This window comes from Maniola hyperantus, chromosome 11, assembly GCF_902806685.2.
Source record: "Maniola hyperantus chromosome 11, iAphHyp1.2, whole genome shotgun sequence".
NCBI classification, from domain to species: Eukaryota; Metazoa; Arthropoda; class Insecta; order Lepidoptera; family Nymphalidae; genus Maniola; species Maniola hyperantus.
The window spans coordinates 7,742,645-7,764,316 of NC_048546.1; the positions used below are offsets into that span (position 1 = coordinate 7,742,645).

A 21,672-nucleotide genomic window follows, 5' to 3' on the forward strand; every position below is an offset into this window, starting at 1 on the left:
TTAAACGTCATAGAGTTATTTTGACTGACGATAATTCGTTCGTCTGGCACTCTGGATACCAGCATGTGTATATAGGCATTAACGTGTGATAAGAGATTAGACGATCTGAGTAAGGGAATACGATGCGAAGAGAGCGAGAGCGGCACGATCAGTAATGTATTGCACTTCACGAGCGACGCTGAGGGTGGCTCCTATCGCTTCAACTAGTTACAAGTTCACAATTATTGCAATTTTAATTTACAGATAGAAAGGATCGTAAGACCAACACTAGAGTGCCAGCGCTTTAACGAGTGATTGAACATTATAAAAACTACTAAAAAAGCATTAGGTAAATATAATTTGAGATAGTCGTGAAAATTCATTTAAATATGCTAATATTATCGAGACTAAAACAAAAGTATCGTTATTATTACATACAACTTCATTTAAAATCATTCAACTTGAAATATTATCAACAAAACGTAATCTTTCTATGAAGGGCACCTTTGGTTTTTAGCTTATTCGAATGAGATATATCCTAGAGTGATTAATTTCTGATATTACACCATATCCATAACAAATCCTCTCTGGTGTACGACGCATCGGCCGCGTCGAAACAAATGATATTTCACTGTACAATAAGTTAAATGTAAATAAATCTTATTTTACATAATTAAAATGAATTATTAAATAAACGTGATATACAATAAAATAATAATTTTCAAATAATATTTTCATCGAGAACGGTAAACAATATAACTGGAATGTTAATAATAATAATAATAATAAATTTTATGCTAAATTTGGTATCAACAAATACACCACACCCTCGACGTTGGTCGAGAGGAAAACAAAAATCTTGAGAGATGAGAGCGTTTGCTAGTACATACAAGTGTAGGGGTGGTGGTGGACCTGTACCCTTAGTACGATTTTGCAAATCTCAACGTTGTTAGACATCAAAACACTGCAAAGTTACAGTAAAATAGAGCTAAAAGATAAAGTGTTAAAGTCGTTTATTCACTACCGATATTGTTTTACAATTTAGCTCCATCACAGGCGGTAGAAGTGTGGATGAAAACAAATCTTAAAACAAGGGTGATTAGGTCCATTTTACTCTAACGCTAAAGCTGAAATTTATAAACGCACTTTGGCTTTGCTCAGACTTAAGTCAATGTTAAAACGAGACAGATTTATGTAGTCTCGTTTTAACTCTGTCTTAAGTCTGAGCAAAGTCAAAATGAGCTCTATAGATTTCTCCCAAAGGCGTCATCTCCACGGACGAGAGAATCGCGGCGATAATCTCGACGTGTCACAAAATTCGATACAAACTCTATTGGCCTATCTCCACAGGGCGATACTATCGTGGTGATAGTTTGTATCGAAATTTGTCATACGGCGAGACTATCGCCGCGATTCTCTCGTCCGTGGAGATGGCGCCTAAGTGTTTTGAGATGTGCAAACTTGTACTAAGCCTGGTGTTGTCTGATGTACTCTTGATCCGTCGCTAGTACAGCCACGCGTCGTAGCAAGGCAAGCTCTCTGCCGGCCGCGGGCCGCCGATGCGCTGCCGAGGATCAAGAAAGCGCGTCCCTCAGTTCGCTGGTTGTCAAGTGCCGAGTGCCACGAACGAACTAATGCTGTTCGCCCTCTTCTCCGCCTTTGGCTCCCTGACGAACAAATTCAATATTAGAATCACGAGAAAACAAAATTTTAAATCTTCAAAAAATTTACATTTATTCAAAACACTTAAATATTTCATCAGGCTATTAGATCTATTGTGCATGGGTGCAAGGTGATTATAACACAGTTCGAATATTGAAACCCATACGATATCTCAAATTTTTTGACAGTTTCAGTAGATAAGTTGGTTTCATGTATGGGATCCAAAATATTATAAAGATACTACACGGTTTCTAGTCTAATCAATTGCGATGTACTCATAGATTGTAGATTACTCATTAACACAGCTAAGTTAAACTGTGGTGCCTCAAAATCCAAATATTGTCTTAATTTGAATACTCATTATACCAAAGCAGCAGTTATGATTGTTCAGCGAAATTGGGATCTATTATTTTATCGAGGAGAATTCAGACTACATAATATATATTCATAACTACAGCTTTATATAGCTACTAAGAGGAGTATTTATTATATTATTTCTGATAAATATTACTAAAGCTGTAGCGGTTTTCCAGTCATCTAGTTTGTTCCTGTTATTTAATTAGGATCTGTTTATAACTGTAAATCAATATTTGCAGGCTATCACTATTTTTTTCACTAAGAGTCCCTCACACTAGCGTTTTCCCAGCGTAGGTGTTCGTTCAACAGTATGCGCAGCGCAGACGCCGCGACGACGCGGACTTGACGCTCACGCCGTGTGAGAAACGCTGGTGTGAAGGGACTACAATGGTAAAAACACTATACTCTCCGCGTCGTGTCTACATGCCACTTGTATGGCACATCTAGACAACACCCGACGCAACGCCATCAAGTTCTCAAATAACAAGTGCATGGCGTCAGTGTCTTTTAGAAACACACTACACACTTCAACTATCAATAGATTACGTGCAGCGCACTCATTCAGCTAAACGCCAATCTGGATTAAGTTGCGTGTGGAGGAATCAATCTTTACTTCTAAAAAAAATATGCGGGTTAACAGAAATGTCAAGTCCGCAGTTGGCAATTTGTTTCTGGATATTCAAAATATTAAAACTTGATTTGAGTGAATACCTTACATGGCGTGGAATCGAGTGTTGCTATATAGCTCTCGTGGTGTAAGAGGTAGAAACCCGTGTGGTATCATGGTAAAGAAGAGTGCGCGTGCATACTTCATGTGCGAGAATCCAGCCGTTGTGTGCCAACTTATGCCTCGCGTATTCGAGGTGGATGGCGCCCTCTGAGCTGAGGAGCAGCGCGCCCTGCAGACGGGCCATGGCGGTGGCTGCGTCGCTCGGGGTGAGGAAGTCCACGAAAGCGACCGGGCCGGAGCCGCCGCCGCTACCGCCCGTCAGAAGCCGCAGCCGCGAGAAACCCCCACAGCTGTTACCATCATACTCAGATATGTCCGCACTAGTACCTCTATCGGCCGACGTCTGTTAGTTGTTGTTCTAAGTTTAGGCTTAGACAGCGACAACGCGCGACTGCAGCGTGTTCGACAGGCTTCTACGATTTGTAATAACAAGGAACTGCATAAAACCATTTACACTGCGAAGCACAGGAACAAGCGACGTGCTTTATACAGTTTCTTATAGGCCAGGCAATGGTTATGTTCTGACTTACACAAGTTCAAGGAAAGGTCTAATTTGGCAGATTTGTACAGTTCGGAATCCTAACTCATATTCCGAGTTTGCTACCTTGAGTGACCGGCACATAAGCGGCGGTCGCTAAAAGTCGTGAACATAGAATATTAATGAGGACACCAAACTGCACAACTTGAACTTTCCACGACCTTTTATAGCGAAAACCCCTCTTTATCTTCAGTACCTGGGTCTATAGTCTTAAAATCATAGACACGTTCTGTATAATGTTTTGTCTCCTAGCGTCGCACGTTGTATCTGTCCAGACCCTCATGTGAATGACGACCGTATGAAATTTTGTATCTGTTTGATTTCAATGACCTGAAGTCAATGATGTTTTTTTTGCGCAAATATGAGTATATTCAGGTTTATAGCTTAGTGTCTAAATTTTGCAAATAAATTTTGAAAACGGGTCTAATGACTCCGCCTGAAAGCCAGAACTAAAACATTTTTCCTTTGATATTTTCATTGAGTATATAATATTATGTAGCTCAAAGTTTGCCATTATAAATACCGTAAAGAAACTTTAGGTGCAATGGACAGTTCATACATTTGTGATGTTCGTGCTGATAGCATACGACTAGTGTGTTATAGTGTAGAATATAATGTTCGACTGTCATGCTTGAAGTGGTACAAGTGCAGGCATATTTTGGCCCGAGAGCCCGTAGGAGATTTTGAGGAGGTGCTTGATAAAAGCTGAAAGTTTGTAAGGTAGTTCTGTTGCGCTAACTGTGATTTAGGCAATTCAGAATACATAGGTACCTGGCAGTTCCACCTAAAATTCAAATTGTCTACCTCCACGGAACAGCTGGTAGGTAGGCGATGGTAGGTTGCGATGGTAGGTATGCAATAGTTTGGCATATTAAGGCAGCACAGAAGAACGACTATACCAAGTTGCAGTTTTTATCAAGCACCTTACGTACAACTTCTTACGGGCTCTCCGATCACATATCTTTCACACGAACTGATTACTTTAGCTAAGTCTATCAGGTTGTGTGAAAACAATTAGAAACAAATAATATTTCTCAACAATGGACGACTTTGTGATATTTGGTGTGACATGCACTGTGGAGAATACACATTAATTATAACCTAGTTAATAACAACATAATTTATTGATACTGACGATACGATATTTTGAACATTATTAACATGCATTTAACTGTATGCTAAATATTCGGTTCGACTGGAATTTTATAGTAAAAACTTTCGTTAGATTAATAATCAAAATATTTCATGTTTAGGCATAATTACAGACGCTTATGAAATTCCTTAACCTCTAATAAATACTGAAAAAATGATTTTTTTTAATTTACAGACAATAATTACTATACTTCAAAAAGATCTGTTCGACGTTGGAATTTTATCAACATTGTAAATGTAAAATCTCACACTAAGCACACTGAGCTTACAAAATAAATTGATTTGACTCAATAGGCATCTCGTCGTGAAGCGTGAGGTCGGATGTTGGCAAAGTATTTCTAGCATTATTAGTTATTTCAGCCCTTCTAGTGTTTTTAGTTTGCTATTGAAAGTAAAAATATATGAATGCAATTTTCCAGTCGAATCCGATACGAATGTAAGCGACATACCTGCTAAATATCTCCTTGAGCTCATGTTCGGAGACAAATTGGCCAAGGTTGGCGACGAATAGCGTGGAGCAGGGCGGCGCACTGTGCGCAGGGTGCGCAGGGTGCCCGGGGTGCGAGGGCGGCGCGGGCGCATGGCCCGGCACCGCAGCGCCCGGCGACCCCAGCGCCGGGGCCGGGAGGACGCACGCGCCTAGCGTCAAGGGGGTCTACGACAAACAACATTTCTATTCAACATGCATCATCATCTCAACCCATCGCCGGCTCTCACTGGCACTGATCTCCTCTCAGAATGAGAACGGTTTAGACTGGCCAAGTGTGGATTGGCATATTTCACACATCTTTCAGTACATTATGGGAACCCTGTAGCATAAAGGCATAAATAATACATACAAACTTACATACATACCAACACATATAATACATTCAAGACACTATTGTCGTCTCGTGTCTACACCCCACGCGGTGTGCATGGAAGGGGAAAACGACTCAGGCAGGCAGTCGGGCTCGGACCGCCGCACAGTGAAGACGTGGAGTGAGATGGTCGAGCCGATATTTATACACTACAATTAAATACTCATACATGAGTTACTACAAACCCTCTGGTTTCTCACGACTTTATCCTTCAACGTTAAATCATTGTGATATTTTATTGATGAAATGTACATAGCCGCGGAAATACCCCCCGAATAGGAAGGAGGCCGACGCGCGACACCTTAACCGCTAAGCTTTGATCATTACATTTTACAACTGGTTTATAAAATTTGCAATTAAAACATTTTAAAATATCAAAAACACTACAAGTGCAGCAACCTCTGGTGGCCTAAAACCGTAAGATAATACCTATACCTATTATGTTTAACAACAACTTTGCCATGCGTCGAAGCCCGTATATGGATATCCTTTGAACCGCAGTGGATGATTTATTGGACTATTTGGTATTATTAAGGTGAGGCTATAAAACCAGGATATCTCTTTTGACGCGCATTAGTTTGTCAGTCAACTTTTGTGTTGCACGCTGTAGAAGATAAAAGGAATATCTATAGGTACCTACCCCTGCACAGACACGTCTCCGCCCTAACATGGCGGGAGACTTGGTGTCTACCAGCGCTACTGTCATTTACACAAAGGGTTTTTCACATAACACTTACACCAACTGTACCCCGGATCGAAGAAGATCCTTTTAGTATCTCAGAAGGGGAAGAATGGTAAATAAAAGTTCATGAGCAAATGTATCTAAAATAAAACTTACGTGGTGTGGCCTATCGGCGGCAGCTAGTCAGAGGTAAGAACGCACGGGCGCCATTTGCGGATGAATGGCGGGGTGGACGAGCCCGTGTGACAAAGTGGGCAGTTCTCCATAACACTTACACCAACTGTACCCCGGATCGAATTTGATTATATCGAAGAAGATCCTTTTAGTATCTCAGAAGGGGAAGAATGGTAAATAAAAGTTATTTCATGAGCAAATGTATCTAAAATAAAACTTACGTGGTGTGGCCTATCGGCGGCAGCTAGTCAGAGGTAAGAACGCACGGGCGCCATTTGCGGATGAATGTCGGGGTGGACGAGCCCGTGTGACAAAGTGGGCAGTTCTCCATAACACTTACACCAACTGTACCCCGGATCGAATTTGATTATATCGAAGAAGATCCTTTTAGTATCTCAGAAGGGGAAGAATGGTAAATAAAAGTTATTTCATGAGCAAATGTATCTAAAATAAAACTTACGTGGTGTGGCCTATCGGCGGCAGCTAGTCAGAGGTAAGAACGCACGGGCGCCATTTGCGGATGAATGTCGGGGTGGACGAGCCCGTGTGACAAAGTGGGCAGTTCTCCATAACACTTACACCAACTGTACCCCGGATCGAATTTGATTATATCGAAGAAGATCCTTTTAGTATCTCAGAAGGGGAAGAATGGTAAATAAAAGTTATTTCATGAGCAAATGTATCTAAAATAAAACTTACGTGGTGTGGCCTATCGGCGGCAGCTAGTCAGAGGTAAGAACGCACGGGCGCCATTTGCGGATGAATGGCGGGGTGGACGAGCCCGTGTGACAAAGTGGGCAGTTCTCCTCCGTAAGCCAGTGGGTGATGCCACAGTTCAGCGCCTCCGCCAGGGAAGAACGGGCTGGCTAAGTCTGGACAGCCATAACGTATGACTACAATCAATATAATTAGAAGTCTATATTGATATGCAAACGGTACTTGAAACTCACTTGTACTATACTTCACCCCATGCCACGCTACGTGAGCAGTTCACGTACATGTTGTAAATTCCCGGCGTACAATTTTTGGAAGTGAGTACAAACATGATAATATTCGCGTTCGCTTCATGCCGATACGCACAGAGATAGTGCTGCATCCATAGGCATTCGATGCGCATTGTGTGCACAATCAGTGCGCGTGCACAGGTATGGATCCACGTTGAAATTTCACATCTCACCAATGTTGATAGAATTTTAGTGTTGAAACACTTTAGCGTTAAAGCAAAATGGATCGCAGCTGCCCTATTTTAAAGTTCAAGTAAGTCCATAATTGTACAGCCAGCACTCCATCTTGCGAAATTAAAATCGGTTATGCTGAATTTTAGGCTTTAAATCCAATTTACTCTGAAGTTATTGTGTATCGACGCTCGAATTCTATCAAAGTTGATGAGTTGCAAAATCTCATAGTAAGCCCCCAGTCGTATTAAATATGGTACCTATTACTTTTGAATGTAACTCAAATAGCGTGACGTAGGGTGAAATGGCTCATCATAAAGTGTGGTCGGCCCATTAAATATGTATATATAACTTATAGAATATTATATTAGAATATCAATTTTCTAATATTATATATAATAGACGTAAAGAAAGTAGAAGTTTATTTACATTGTGCAAAACATGTTTTCACGCTTTGAAAAAATTAATTCCTCATAGTTTATCATCAGACTAGAGATATGGAGCTAATGATGCAAAATGTCATGAAAACATGTGACTAGAGGGAACATTAATTATAGTGGTAGATAAACCGACAGATCGAGGTAGTAGCTTCGCGGAGCTAGGCTTTGCGTGGTACGTGTAAGCAATTACAGAGGCCCTAGTGCAACTTTCCAAGTAACCTAACGTGACATATTGTGTGATATGCGTTGACGTAAATCTGGGATTCAGCATAGAGGGGCAAACGTAATTTCATATCTCCATACATTTTTGGCAAATTAACATGACAGAGCAACAGAAAAATAATGTAAACGCCATTCAAGGTTTACGCGTCATAGTCATACGCGTTAGGAATGGTTAGCTTAGATAGTAACTAACACTCGATTAACGTGATGGTGAAATCATTCCCCTCCCACTAGGCACACTTAATAATTTGTCACGTTTTTAACTTGAAAACTTACACTCAAGGCTCAAATACTTGTCCAAATTCGCGTTTGCTCGACACGCCATCACTCTTACTAATAGATAAATACAAAAAGCATAAACTAAGTAAGTACACAGATTTTATGTAGAGAAGTATATTTTGAAAGTGTAGCGAGTAAAGAACTACTGAGAAATAATGAACCACGATCTCTCACTAAAATGATTCTACTAACTAAAACATGTTGGTTAACTAACTAATATGTATTAAAAACCGCTTTTCCACAATAACTGAAAAGCTAATACTTTAAGTCCTAAATAATCTAACTGAATAGTTTCGGTTCACTTCCCTCAGTGGTAAAGTAGGGTTTGAGGAAGCTAAACATTTTAAGACTTGGACATACAAGGCGCGATAGCACCGTGTCGTGGTGATGCGGATCATAAAAGACGTAAATACAAGGAACTGATACGAAGGCTTTCACACTGCAGTGACGTGATTCATACAATTTGATGGTAGCTATGGCATATTTTTTCCTAACAAAAACTTCGAAAGTGCTTCAAAATAATAACTAGAACGCAATAATTGTAAGTTCTGTTGACTGTTGTTTCATTTCTACTATTAGAAAGTTTTTTGTTTCATTAAATATCTAGTTTGTTATATTATGATTTCAATTGTAAAATCATAGAAAAGGAATCTCGGGCTTGCGTTGTCCTTGAATTCAAGGCACGCCACTGCATACAGTTAGTTCCATGCATTACAAATCATACACGCGTTCAGTGTAACGCTAACGTTCTGTGGTGATGCTGCCGCGCTTTGTCTGTCCAGGCCTTAGCTCTTAGAGGTACTGAAAGTGGAATGTTATTTCTCACTCCGCAAACTCGGGAGACAAACGATCGAGCAAGCGCCGGGTGGTGTGTGCGTCGGCTGTACTTACGTCCAGTGAGTGGGTGCATCAATGCAGGGTGTGCGGCTGGCGCGGCGGTGGCAACTGCCGGCTTCGGCTTGCTGACCTTCGTGTTGCTTTTAGCGAACTCCAGCCGAATCGTTTGCGGCATGTCGGGGTCGAACCGGACGCCCTGCTGTGAACAGCCGCGAGCGGTGCGGCGCTCCGATATAATGACGATGGAAGATCGGTTCCCGCGCCCCCATGGACTTCGGGTCCATTGCGGAGACAGGGATTTTTTTTATTTAATAACTGAGTTATATTATTTATTGTTAGATAGGCTAACGTTGACGACAATTATGCTAAAAAAAAGCAATGATGAAGTCTAGATTGGAGCGCGCGTGTCTAGAAGATGCCTATTCACTCTTGCCTTGAAGGTATTTATGTTATATAGGTATGTTGAACGAAACACGGACGCAAGAAGGGCATTCCACAGTGCACAACTTAGCGGTTTGCATCAGATACGTTGAGCTAAGATGTTTCATGTGAGAAGACTGAATGGATCGATCGCCACATGGATGCCAACGTTCACAATTTCTCGCTGTTCTTTGGTAGAATGGCGAAGGAGGAACAAAGTTATGAGGTTCTTGAGCACACTGTCCAAAGTATATCCGATGAAAGTTCGACAACCGGACATTATTAATTGTAATAGAGCGGCAAGGGTAAATAAGCAAGATTTTTAAATTTAACTTCCTTATTTATTTGTCTAAATTAATCTTTACAATATTAACTAAACTTATAAAGGAGAATGCCCATCGTAATTATAAAGAGTTTTTTTTGTCATTCGTCTTTCCCGAAAGATTATGTTTTGAAATTAATGTTTTGCAACTGACACGAATTCAGTTTTGTCGAAAGTATGTTTAATTAGAATTTCCAGCTGCCCGCGCCTGCTAAGATGCTGGAACACTGTGCTCGGGGTGTGACATCAAATCTGTCAAACAGTGACATGCAGTTGCGTATATACACGCTAACCTAATCGATTTGACTCCAATATCCGGGATTGAGAGCTTAGTGGCTCCGACTTGATGACTCGACGTGGTCTATTCGATATGTGCATGGGTTTAGCATAACTTACGATGCGGTTACTCGAGTCAGGAAAATGTTATTCCAAGTCTACAATGAGAATATTAACTATATAGTGCTTATTGGCTGTGTTTGAGGCATGTGATGAGAAGAGATTTAGTAACACCGTGCGCTGTACTTGTCTTTAGTATTTACATAATATAGCGTATTTACTTCAGTGTTAAACTAACTCGGTATATTGCACATATATTGTGATATTTTTGTTACATTTTTAAGTGTTCAGTAAGCAATCCAATTAAGTTTTTCAGGCGTATAATATTCAGTGTTTGTGATATCGATTAGATATGATATTATTATTAGACCTCCGAAAATGAATACATTAGTGACTACCCAGATTATATCTCTAGTTTTAATATTATGTTAGTAATATTGACTTAGCCGTTTTACTAGTTAAATAATCAAAGATAAATGTATATTAATTTATACTAGGGTGTTTCAAAAAATTAATATCACAATAGGCATGTGACGGTACCAACCTGAAGGTCTTGTTTAGCCGCTTCAGCGCCAGCTCGGGTGTGAAATGTGACGAAGCCTACTGGCTGCAATTGTAAATAAATTCATTCATAAACAAGTAAAAAAAAATCTATGACTGCGGCCACATCGGTCCTTAGTGGCTTCCACTATTATGGGGTCATAAACAATAATAATAATTATGATATAATGTAATAAACTACAATTTCCTATTGATTTACTTATTCAATGTACTCACTGTATAGGTATGTATTTGAACCAAATAAAATGTTTTTGTCAAATGCACTTTAAAATTGTAACTCATTTTTAGGTAGGTACTTACAATTAATTGTAACGTGCTTAGCTTTGTAATGTAAAGTAATAGACTAGGTACCTAGTTATAATCATATTTTATACTTACAGATGCAGTCTTTCCATTTTTGCTTGTAACCTTCAACAGCGAACCCTCATATCCCTAAAAAGAAAACACAATGCTTTAAAAAAGCTTTGCTGAGCGAACACTTCGAGCACATAAAAGGTGATTACGGAAAATGTATATACCTACCAATTTCTTTAATCGGTATAGTCATGACATAGTAAATCAGTTTCGACGGAATTTAATCGCTTATCATTTCAGCAGAATGGTGTAGTTTCGTACCAGTCACCGATACACAGGCACGCGATCCAAAAACCCCAGTTTAACTTTAGGTGTTCCGATGGTACCAGGCGTGCCAGCCAAGAATCGAATAATCCCCCTTATCGGTAGACAGAATCGATTCAATTCGAATATTACGTACCCGGGCATGACATTTGATATTTACGACGCAGTAATCCATATCGATATATCGGGAATCGCGTGACGGGTAGGCGACGTATTGTGTTGTAAAGAAAATACAGGGGATCATTTTGACGTACTGGGTATTATAAGGGCGAATTCATGTGGAATAAAAATATGATGCTATGGACACAAGTATATTACCTACTGGCACAAAAGTTAAAATACGAATAGGCGATGTATAAATGAAGTTTAGTCCCCTCCCAAATCCGGCTTAAATCCGTAACTAAGGTCGTAAATTCGAACACCACGACTACCCGTTGGTATATTGTCTTATCTAACATCATAGCACGAATAAAGGGGGGTTATAATATAAGGGGGGCAATATAGATAGCTTGTCGTGATCAAAGAAATAGTATTTTGGAAGATTTTTTTTGTAGGAAGGACATTCCAAACCAGTGCAGCTAGTTTTATACGACTATACAAAGCCTTTTGTTGACAATACAATTTGAGAGCTTATATAAGCAAACACAATTTAAGAGCTTATATTGTTTCATCGAAGTATGCAGGAAATAGTATTATTTGATTTACATATGCTAAATGTAAAATAAGTAAATTTTTTACGACATTATGTCTCGCGAGTACAGCGCTGCGTCTGGGGGACTTCTTTCATGAAAAAGACTTTATTTGATTTATTTATGTCAGTAGATACTCACTTCATATGCTCGAAATAGTAGATAGAGTTCGCGTGGTTTTGCATCCATGGGCAGTCCGCTCACGAACAATGTCCGCACCTGCAAATAAATATAATATATTCAATAATATTTTCGTAAAGAAACTTTTGTTTGATATAATAGGCAAATTAACTTATTGTAAACATAATTTACCTATACAGATCATAAGAAAACTCCAAAAACGCATGTTTCTGGTCTACATAAAAAGCCCATACCTATTCTAGAAAGACATTCAAGTTTCCGTTACACAAGAAAAAGGAAACATTAAAATATTCTTTGAATGAAAATTTTCCCTTTGAAATTAGCTACAAGTTATTGTCCTTTCCATTCGCAAACAAAGGCAAAACATTTATCACGGACCAACTCAAAGCGGGCATAGATTCTTTCAGCGGCTTTCATTCGTCGATTCCTTTGGTTTTGTAAAATGTTTCAGAATATTAATTCGACGGGTGTATTTAGGGCTACCGCACACACTATACTTTTAGAATAAGTGAAGCTTTGGCATCTGTCATCTGTCACCACGATCAAAAGCAACAAATATAGCCGTTAAGCGATAAACCATCGCAGCAATTATTGCTTAAACACGTGATTTTGGTAACCACGATTGATCGCAGCAAGTTTCTACAATTCACTCATTTACTGCATGCAGCAAATTGCAATGACCTCTGATGGTAAGTGCAGGTGATGTAGACTAAGGTAAGGTAAGTAAGTAAGTGCTGGCTGCCTAAAGATACCTACTTAATTACTTTCTATTTGTAGGTATCAAAACATCTAGATATAGTTGCTCGGATTAATGCAACCATATCTCAGGGGTGCAAATCGCAGATCAAAATAAGGAAAACAATCGCTTCGTCCGTGTTCGTGACACGTCGACCTTTACGGTACACACTTCACGGTCGCCGATACCTACCTACTTAAAGTGTCGTGTGTGCTTTGGCTTTAAAACGTTTGAGCGTATTAATTCGACGGGTCCATTTAATGATATAAAACAGGGCTCGTAATGGCGTGCGATTTGGCGCGTGCGGCTAATGGAGATTAATTGCAGGCTACGCGGCCAGTGCCGCCATCTTGCTGTGCATTTTATTTATGCGTCTGAGTTTCACTTTTACGAGGCGCTATCGTGTCTCAAGGACGAGAAAACCGGCGGAGTTTGTTTTCTTTCAATTTATTAATGAAGTAAATTAACTTTGCTAACTTAAGTAAATATTGCAGCAGGAAATATTGCACAACGACCTTTAGAAAGAGATAGCGGATTCGTAGAGCATTGTTTCTGTCTTGGAGACCGACAAAACGCCACATGAGTGACAGAGACAACGCTTTACAAAGCCGAAATCTCATTCTAAAGGTTGCTGTACAATATTTCTGGCCGGTTACTGTACCTACTTATCTTGCTATCGACTACTGAAGTCAGTTTTAAGAGAAAAGGTCTGTGTTTTTATTTAAACTAGAGCAATTTTCACTTCATAACTAAGTACATACGACTGCTCCACATCGCTTCAAAATGGTGATTGAATAAAATGAATGAAAAACCTAAATTTAAATTATCTATACAATTAGCTCTATTACCTACACATTTCCTGCTATAGGCTTTGTTGTTGTACTGTACATACGAGTACTACTTAATAAAATCCATTAGCGTTCAACCTTGAATATAATACCGCGCAATTTCGATAGCTACCTAACGGCAAGGAAAAATTTAATTCAAAATTTTATGACACCTTATGGCTCTTGCGGCCAGGGCATCGGAGCCCCTCATATATATTTTATCGCTTCCGTCGCCGGTCAGAAGCAGAATGTCGGACCTTTATGTCGGCTATTTTCCGGTCGAGCGCTCGGGAATTCCCCGTATATGGACGATACGTGATATTTTTACTTTGGCAATCTAATATTGTACTCGTGGAGCACTTGTGTGTGCGATGATAATTTAATATCTGCGTTTGGAAAGGCAAAGTTGACGTTCCGTTGGAAAACTGTGGCAAACTTTTTAGTTTATTAGATTCAACTTCCTTTTTTATCTTTGACGTGTTTCAGTACGATCTCAAGGGTTCTGATTTTACAATGAATAAAGTCTCTACGACTTTAGCAATATATACGAGTACATGTTTTATCAAATTACATAAATACCTACCTAATATTAGGTTATGTTCATACCAGACAAAGTACTCCCATAAAATCATAAATGTTGTCCTAAAGTTCAAGTAAGGGTAGATAAGTTCACAGAAAAGGTGCTAAAATCATAGAATGTATAGAAAACAACGTGTAACGCTCGCAGTGTCCACATATTTCACCCGAGCCGACGTCCAGTGCCCGGTCACTCCGAAACGCCCCTACACGTCGCCCATTACACGCTCCGTTGCGCTCGAATCCCTCCCTGCGCTGCTATTGAGTTATATGTTTCATATTCGTGTTCCCGAGAAAAAAGAAAATGTTCAAGAACTATGTGGACATAGCTTTTGACACTTTCAGAAAAATGTTTTATGAAAATAGTAATAGGTTTACATTTTAAGTATATGTGGCGCCGTCGCGGTCTACGGCACATTAAAGTAAGTAGATAAGTTTAGTGGATTTTTCAGGAGTTTGATATGAATAATTGTCACAAAAAAAATTGTGATCTGATAATTACACATCGTCGTCAACCGATAGACATCCACTGTACATACCTAGGTCTCTTGTAGAGACCTCCAAAAATGTTGCGGTCTTGCGCCGCCCGCCTGGATCCTTCTACGCTATAGATATCCTCATTTCTGATTTTATCACATATAGAAACTCCGAGCATATCACTCTCAATAGCAATCATATCTCGGATACATATGTCATTAGATTTATTAATTAATCATTGGAAAAATTGAGTATAATATAGCAAGTAGACAAACTTTTATACCTTCTCTGTCAGCTTAGAGTGTTCCTTCACTTATCATCATGTCGTGTAGGTAATCATGCTCAAAATAACTCAAACAATTTGTTCCGAATCACTTTGGTGCGCATTTCATGCAGTTAAAAGCTACTAAAACAACGTGTAAATATTTCTGTTTGTGAAAACGTTAGCACGATTAAGTGTATTTACATTAAGAGCTTATCTCAATTTCACGCCTTTGCGACTTCAAAAGCGAAACGAATATTAAGATCTGTCTACGGGGGCAGATAACATCTACACTTGACATTAATGCGACGAAAAACTTTATATCATAACAGGGTAAGACATCATTGATGTAGAAGGGAATCTTCAGACATGTTGAACAAAGTGTTTATTTTTTAGTCTTGATCCATTGTTTGATCAATAAGTTATTTATATTATGAAAGAGAAGTTTCTTTTCCATTTTCTTCAAATTACTTACGGCAATTAAACTTGTATTTAGACTATGATTTTAGGCATATTTCGTGGTTTAACGAGATGTGTAAGTTGCAATTAGGTACGCACCACGATTTATATGATGATTTGGATTATTAACATTTCTACCCAGTTGTATGTTAGGTATACTTAGGTATCATAAAAAGTCACAATCACACATGGAAGCATTGAGCACAGAGTAGGTATTTTAGATGAAACGTGGAATCTACATTCTAGGCATTGAACTCTTTCTCAATGGCATTATCATAAATTACATTTTACACCAAATATTTATGTTTAATGAATAATTCATGTTATCTCTTAATAGTAACGCTTCAAAAGCCTTTGTTAACATTACACTTTTGTATTTAATTTACATAATATATTAACCACATTTTTCAATACATCTTTGCTTTATAAATTTGCGTAATCTTTTTACTAAATGGGTACATGGACAAGTATAACATACCTACGTACTGGACAAATGGTTTGCCAACTTCCAGCATACAGTATCGCGTCCCAGTGGAATAGAACCCGACAATTTGCTCTATGGTTTATGAATTATTTTACTTGCACACGACGTTGGGACTGCGGAATTTGGAATTCTTCTTGTGCATATAATATGTGGAACTTAACAAAGAGCCGGCCAGAGGAAACATCTAATAAAATTCTGAAAGTTGGAATAGTCTGCTTTTTATTTTAAGTCACAATAACTAGGTGCATAATGCATATTATGATTTAAACTTTAAAGGAAAGTTGTTCTTAATACTAATAAGCGCATCTTAGGATGTAACGTTTTGGTATTCGGCTGTAACTGTATTAGAATCGAATGTTTAAAAGCTGAGACGAATAGGACACGGATGACATGTCCACAGCTCGTTGAAGTTGTAATACAAGGGATTGAGCTATGAAGACGTACACCACGAAGCATGCGTTGGAGACGTGTTTCACATTGTTACTATAATTCGTTCGCGTTAAGAATGCAGTGACTCATCAGTGCAACTACAGGGTAAAGGTGTATTCACAGTGGTGTTAAAATTCAAACAAATTATATTTTAAAAGATTGAGTTTAATGAATTTAAAAAATACACTTAAAAGTTAAAAATCATTTCATTTAATGTGGGGTAGTTATTATTTAAATATATTGAGTGTACTTTTCTCTTTATAGCATTTGTCTAATTCATCAAATTTATCAATCACAGACTTCCCAGCCCTTTTTTTCACTGGCGATTTCAATGTATTATTTATTCATTTTATTAAGTTTAATATAAATCAGTCAACACAATTACAGCACACAACCGTCGCGTTCGAAGCTATCCCTTCAACTGGTCACTGTGAACTTGACCTTGTAATTTGAAAAGATTTGATTTACAGGATCTGTCTGTCTGCTAGCCTTTCCCGGCCCATCCGTTCAACAGATTTTGACGAAATTTGGTACGAATTTAGCTTGCATCCCGGGGAAGGACATAGGCTACTTTTTATCCCGGAAAACCAAAGAGTTCTACGGAATTTTTAAAAACCTAAATCCACGCGGACGGCGGGCATCATCTTTATCAATAAAGATGACTATTTTAAAAATTCCCTTACTGGTTGTTTTTCGTAATTATGTTAACAAAGATCATCATCATCATCATCATTATCATCATCATCATCATCATCAACCCGTTTCCTCTGGCCCACAACTGAGCATGGGTCTCCTCTCAGAGTGAGAAGAATGTATGCCATGTCCACCACGCTGGCAAGCTTCACAAGTTTTTGAGAACATTTGGAGAACACACGATGTTTTACTTCACTGTTAAAGCAAGTGTAATTAAATTGCTTAAAACGCACATAACTCCCAAAAATTTGAGGCATGTCCAGGACAGCTAAGGAAGGCTGTTAGTTTGAAATTGCCCCAGCCGTTTAGCATCAACAGCAGATGCGATTTCACGTAGCAATTCACGCTGAGCACAGCATTGTTAGAGCCGTGACACTGAGCATTCGTTCATGAATGAACAGTCAAAGTGATGCTAATAAACGTCTCAGTGCATAACCATCGCGGTTGAACCCGTTCAAACGTTTCGATTTAGTGTACTGGACATAACAATAACGTGTCTACTTGAACTTGCCTTCAACCATGTATTGTCCGCGACAGGTTAAGATGACAATCGGGGTATGAGACGGGGGGACGCCCCGCACACCCAGACGTCACCCGCGCTCGCCTGCACCGGGTCAGCGCGGGGGCTGTGCGTACTATACCTCTGGTTAAGTCCTTACTGTTTAAAATTAACTACTGATATCTTCTGACGTATGATTGAAATGAAATTAAAAGGTAGAAACACAGGGTTTCTACTTCCTACGGTCGTATGTTGGCAGTTTAGACAAAATGGTGTGACGCCCGCGATTTCATCCGCGTAGATTTTGGTTTTTTAAAATCCCGTGGCAGTCGTTGCTCCGTTCACCGTTGCGGCGTGATTGAAGGAGAAACCAACAAACACACAGCAGTTCTATAAAGAAGACCAATATTACCTATTATCCGATAAATTAATTATTATTTATTGGTTAGATATTATTTTATTTGTTTCATTATTTTTTATATTTGTTTAATTAATTCTAGTATTTTTATCAATCATTTTATTTAATAATTATTTTATTGGTATTGGTAAGTATTATATTCGTAAGTATCGTATTATATATCGTATAGTACTATATCGTATTGGTTTCGTGTAGAGTTAAGGTGATATCAGACGGTTTATTCGAAGTGAATGTTCACTTGAGTTTTGTTTGCCACTTTTAATTCATTATGTGTTTAGACGTTTTATTAAAATGTCTCTACTGTTGTTCATAAATTTCTACAAGGTTATGTTATGTATAATAACAAAACCATGTGGACATTTTAATATGAACAGATATGGCATATTATGAAAGCTTAAATTAATCAAGTTTTCATGGGCGATTTATAATGAGAAGGGTCGTGTGATTTACCGATGTCACTTTATTATGAGGAGGTTTAGCCGCTACATTCATTATACATAAAATAAATGTCCCAATTATTCAGTACGATAAGCATACCCAAGCCAACCCCTATTTGATTTATACGAGGAAATGATTTTGAGCTTCTCAGCAAATATCAAAATAATCCACAATGAGTGTTTACCTATAAGTCAAGATACGGCTCGTGATTCCAACATTAATGAAAGGTTAATATTTTCAATGGTATAAATTATAATTAATTGGAATCTACACAATAAGATTTTTATTTGATGCCAAACTCGATACATTTATCTCAATTTATTTTTTCTTGAAGTACAATTTACCTATTACTTTAGCTAGTCATAATTTAATAAATACTGGTCCGCAGTGAACAGGCACAGCCAAAATAAGTAGGTACGTATCTTAATTAATTATATTTTGGTAATTCTACAGAAACCAACAAATGAACTAAAAATCACATAAGATATAATAAGTAGGTAGTAAGTATATATATAGGAAATGTCGGTACCGTGTTCGGCATCCGCCCCGTGCGGACGTCTGTACATGCGCTCTCCGACTCGAGCCCCCCCGCGCGTGTTCGCCCCTGTGTTTCAAGTGCAAGTGCCCTTGGATCATCAGTGCCATCAGATTGTTCCTGCGTTGTGTATAGTGTAGTGTAGTTCTAGGGTCCAGGTTCCGTGAGTACACTAGTCTAAGCGCAGCATAGGTTCACACCCCCGTCACCCAAGGGCGGGGACTCACATTAGGGCCACACCGTAGGTACCCACCTCCCTGCCTTGGCAGGGAGGACCTTTAGCGCCACCGGGTCCACTATGGGCCCCAACCACCCCGACCAACCCGCTCCTGGGCCCCATCAGGGCCCGGAGTTCCCCCAGACATTTTACAAAGACGTCGACATGAGTGCTCTCATCGCCGACCTCGCGACCCGAGACCCCAACTACCTTAAGAAATTTAAGGTACATGCGAGTCGGACGCCTACGCGCTACGACCGTCCCCCGGCATCTCCTCCCTCGGCCACGGCCATGGAGGACGACACCCCGACCGTGACACCGACCGACACTAAGGAGCCTCACTCCAAAACCCCAGCCGGGCCTTCAGCCCAAAAACCGATCCCGACCAAGGAGCCTCACTCCGAAACGTCCCCAGCCTCCTCTGAAACAGAGGAATTCATGACGGTGCAGACGAAGGCCCAGAAGCGAAAGCTGAAGGCCTCAAAGTCGCACGCAAACCCACCTAAAAAGGTGGGCGTTGCAGCCCCTTCAGGGCCCGGTAACCAACCCACGACCTCCCAAGCGACCTCCGAGGAGGAGTCTGAAGACTCCCCCATGGAGGAACCGCCAAGGGAAAAAGTCCCTCCTCTCTTCATTAGAGAGAAACTGAGCTGGCAGCGTATCCTGCCACTTTTAGACCAGCAGGGTATCTCCTTCACGAGTGCCCGCTCGACCGCAGTGGGCATCAAAGTTCAATGCCCAACTTCAGGCGACCATCGCCTTCTCACCAAGACTCTCCGTCAAGAGAATGTAGGGTTCCACACCTACGCTCTTCCCGACGAACGCGTTTTACGCGTAGTCATTCGCGGCCTTCCGAAGGAGCTGAACACCGACCACATAAAGACAGACCTCCTTTCCCAGGAGCTGCCAGTACTAGAGGTTCACAGGATGTACCATCCTAGAACCAAAGCCCCCTACGAGATGGTGCTCGTAACCCTCGAACTTACCCCCGCGGGTAAGAAAATCCATAACATCACATCGGTGTGTCGCCTCACGGGTCTTAAAATAGAGCCCCCCCGTAACCGCGGCAGGATGGGCCAGTGCCATCGCTGCCAGATGTACGGCCATTCCGCAAGGAATTGTTTCGCCCACCCCAGGTGCGTTAAGTGCCTAGGGGACCACGGCACCTCCGACTGCCCCAGGAAGCAACCTACCGAGGAACCCCCGAGCTGTGTTCTTTGCAGGTCTCAAGGGCACACCGCGAATTATCGCGGATGCCCTAAAGCCCCCAAGGAGCAAAAGCGAAGGGTCAAACCGGCCGGCCGCAAACCTGCTGCAGCTCCCCAACCCGCCCAGAAATTTGTCCCTGCGCCGGCTCCGGCCACCAACGCATGGGAAAAACCCCTTCCCAGGGCTAACCCTCCTGCGCCAAAGCCCGCCCAATTAGCCCCGGCCAAGCCCGCCCAATCAGCCCCGGTAAAGGCTTCCGCGCCTACGCCCCAGCCCCAAGCAGAGCCTTCTCTCCATTCATCCGCGGCGACTAACGCTGCGGATAATCTCCACTTAATCGAAACTGTCCTCGCCTCTATTGATATAGTGGAGATGGAAGTTTTCGCCCGGACCTTCAGGAAGGATCCCAAATTAGCTATTACCCAACACTTGGGTCTGCTCATCTCCATTAATAACCTTAAAGCAACCCATAATGGATAGTACGACCAAAGGTAGATTAAAACCCCACTCCTTAGTAGTCGCGTTCTACAACGCGAACGGCCTTATCGACCAAATGGACGAAGTCCGCGAATTTGTATGTGCACATCAAACCGACATTCTCCTAGTGCAAGAGACCTTCTTGAAACCTAGTAGAAGTAATCCCAGAATTGCTAATTTTAATATAGTCAGAAACGACAGGGCCACTGCTAAGGGTGGCACTGCCATATACTACAGAAGGGCTCTTCACTGCACTCCTCTCGATCCTCCACAACTAACCAATATGGAAGCCTCCATATGTCAGGTGAGTATGACTGGCCATCCGTCGGTCATACTAGCATCCGTCTATCTCTCTCCCTCGAAAGATCTGTTAGAAAGTGACATCCGCGCACTTCTCTCATTAGGAGACTCCGTTATCGTGGCCGGAGACCTTAACGCCAAACATCAAAGTTGGAATTGCCGCTCCCCGAACACACGAGGACGCCAACTCGAAAGACTGACGCACCGCCCCGATCTTAACTTCATAGTTATAGCACCTGACACACCGACTCGTTACCCAATGACCGACAATTCAACAGACAGACCGGACATACTCGATATAGCTCTTCTAAAGAACATCGCCCTTCAGGTGAGTCCTTTGGAGGTGCTGTCCGAGCTAGGTTCAGACCACCGTCCCGTCCTAATGCGGCTAGGACCCCCGCCCACCGCGGCCCCCCCGACCAAAACAGTCATTGACTTCAAGAAGCTCTCAGAGCATCTTAA

At 40.7% G+C, this 21,672-nt stretch overlaps 1 protein-coding gene across 1 annotated transcript in view; it reads right to left on the reverse strand.

Annotated features, from left to right (window-relative positions):
• Positions 1-1,010: 1,010 nt before the first annotated feature.
• cpo (couch potato) overlaps positions 1,011-21,672 on the reverse strand; it is a 272,957-nt gene continuing 252,295 nt past the window's right edge. The window contains exons 2-9 of the mRNA XM_034973503.2: positions 12,175-12,252; positions 11,105-11,158; positions 10,710-10,772; positions 9,142-9,286; positions 6,879-7,006; positions 4,868-5,073; positions 2,808-3,018; positions 1,011-1,646 (exon numbers count right to left, since the gene is read on the reverse strand). Coding sequence (XP_034829394.1) covers positions 1,611-1,646; positions 2,808-3,018; positions 4,868-5,073; positions 6,879-7,006; positions 9,142-9,286; positions 10,710-10,772; positions 11,105-11,158; positions 12,175-12,252 — 921 coding nt within the window. The 3' untranslated portion in view covers positions 1,011-1,610. The remainder of the gene's footprint in view (positions 1,647-2,807; positions 3,019-4,867; positions 5,074-6,878; positions 7,007-9,141; positions 9,287-10,709; positions 10,773-11,104; positions 11,159-12,174; positions 12,253-21,672) is intronic.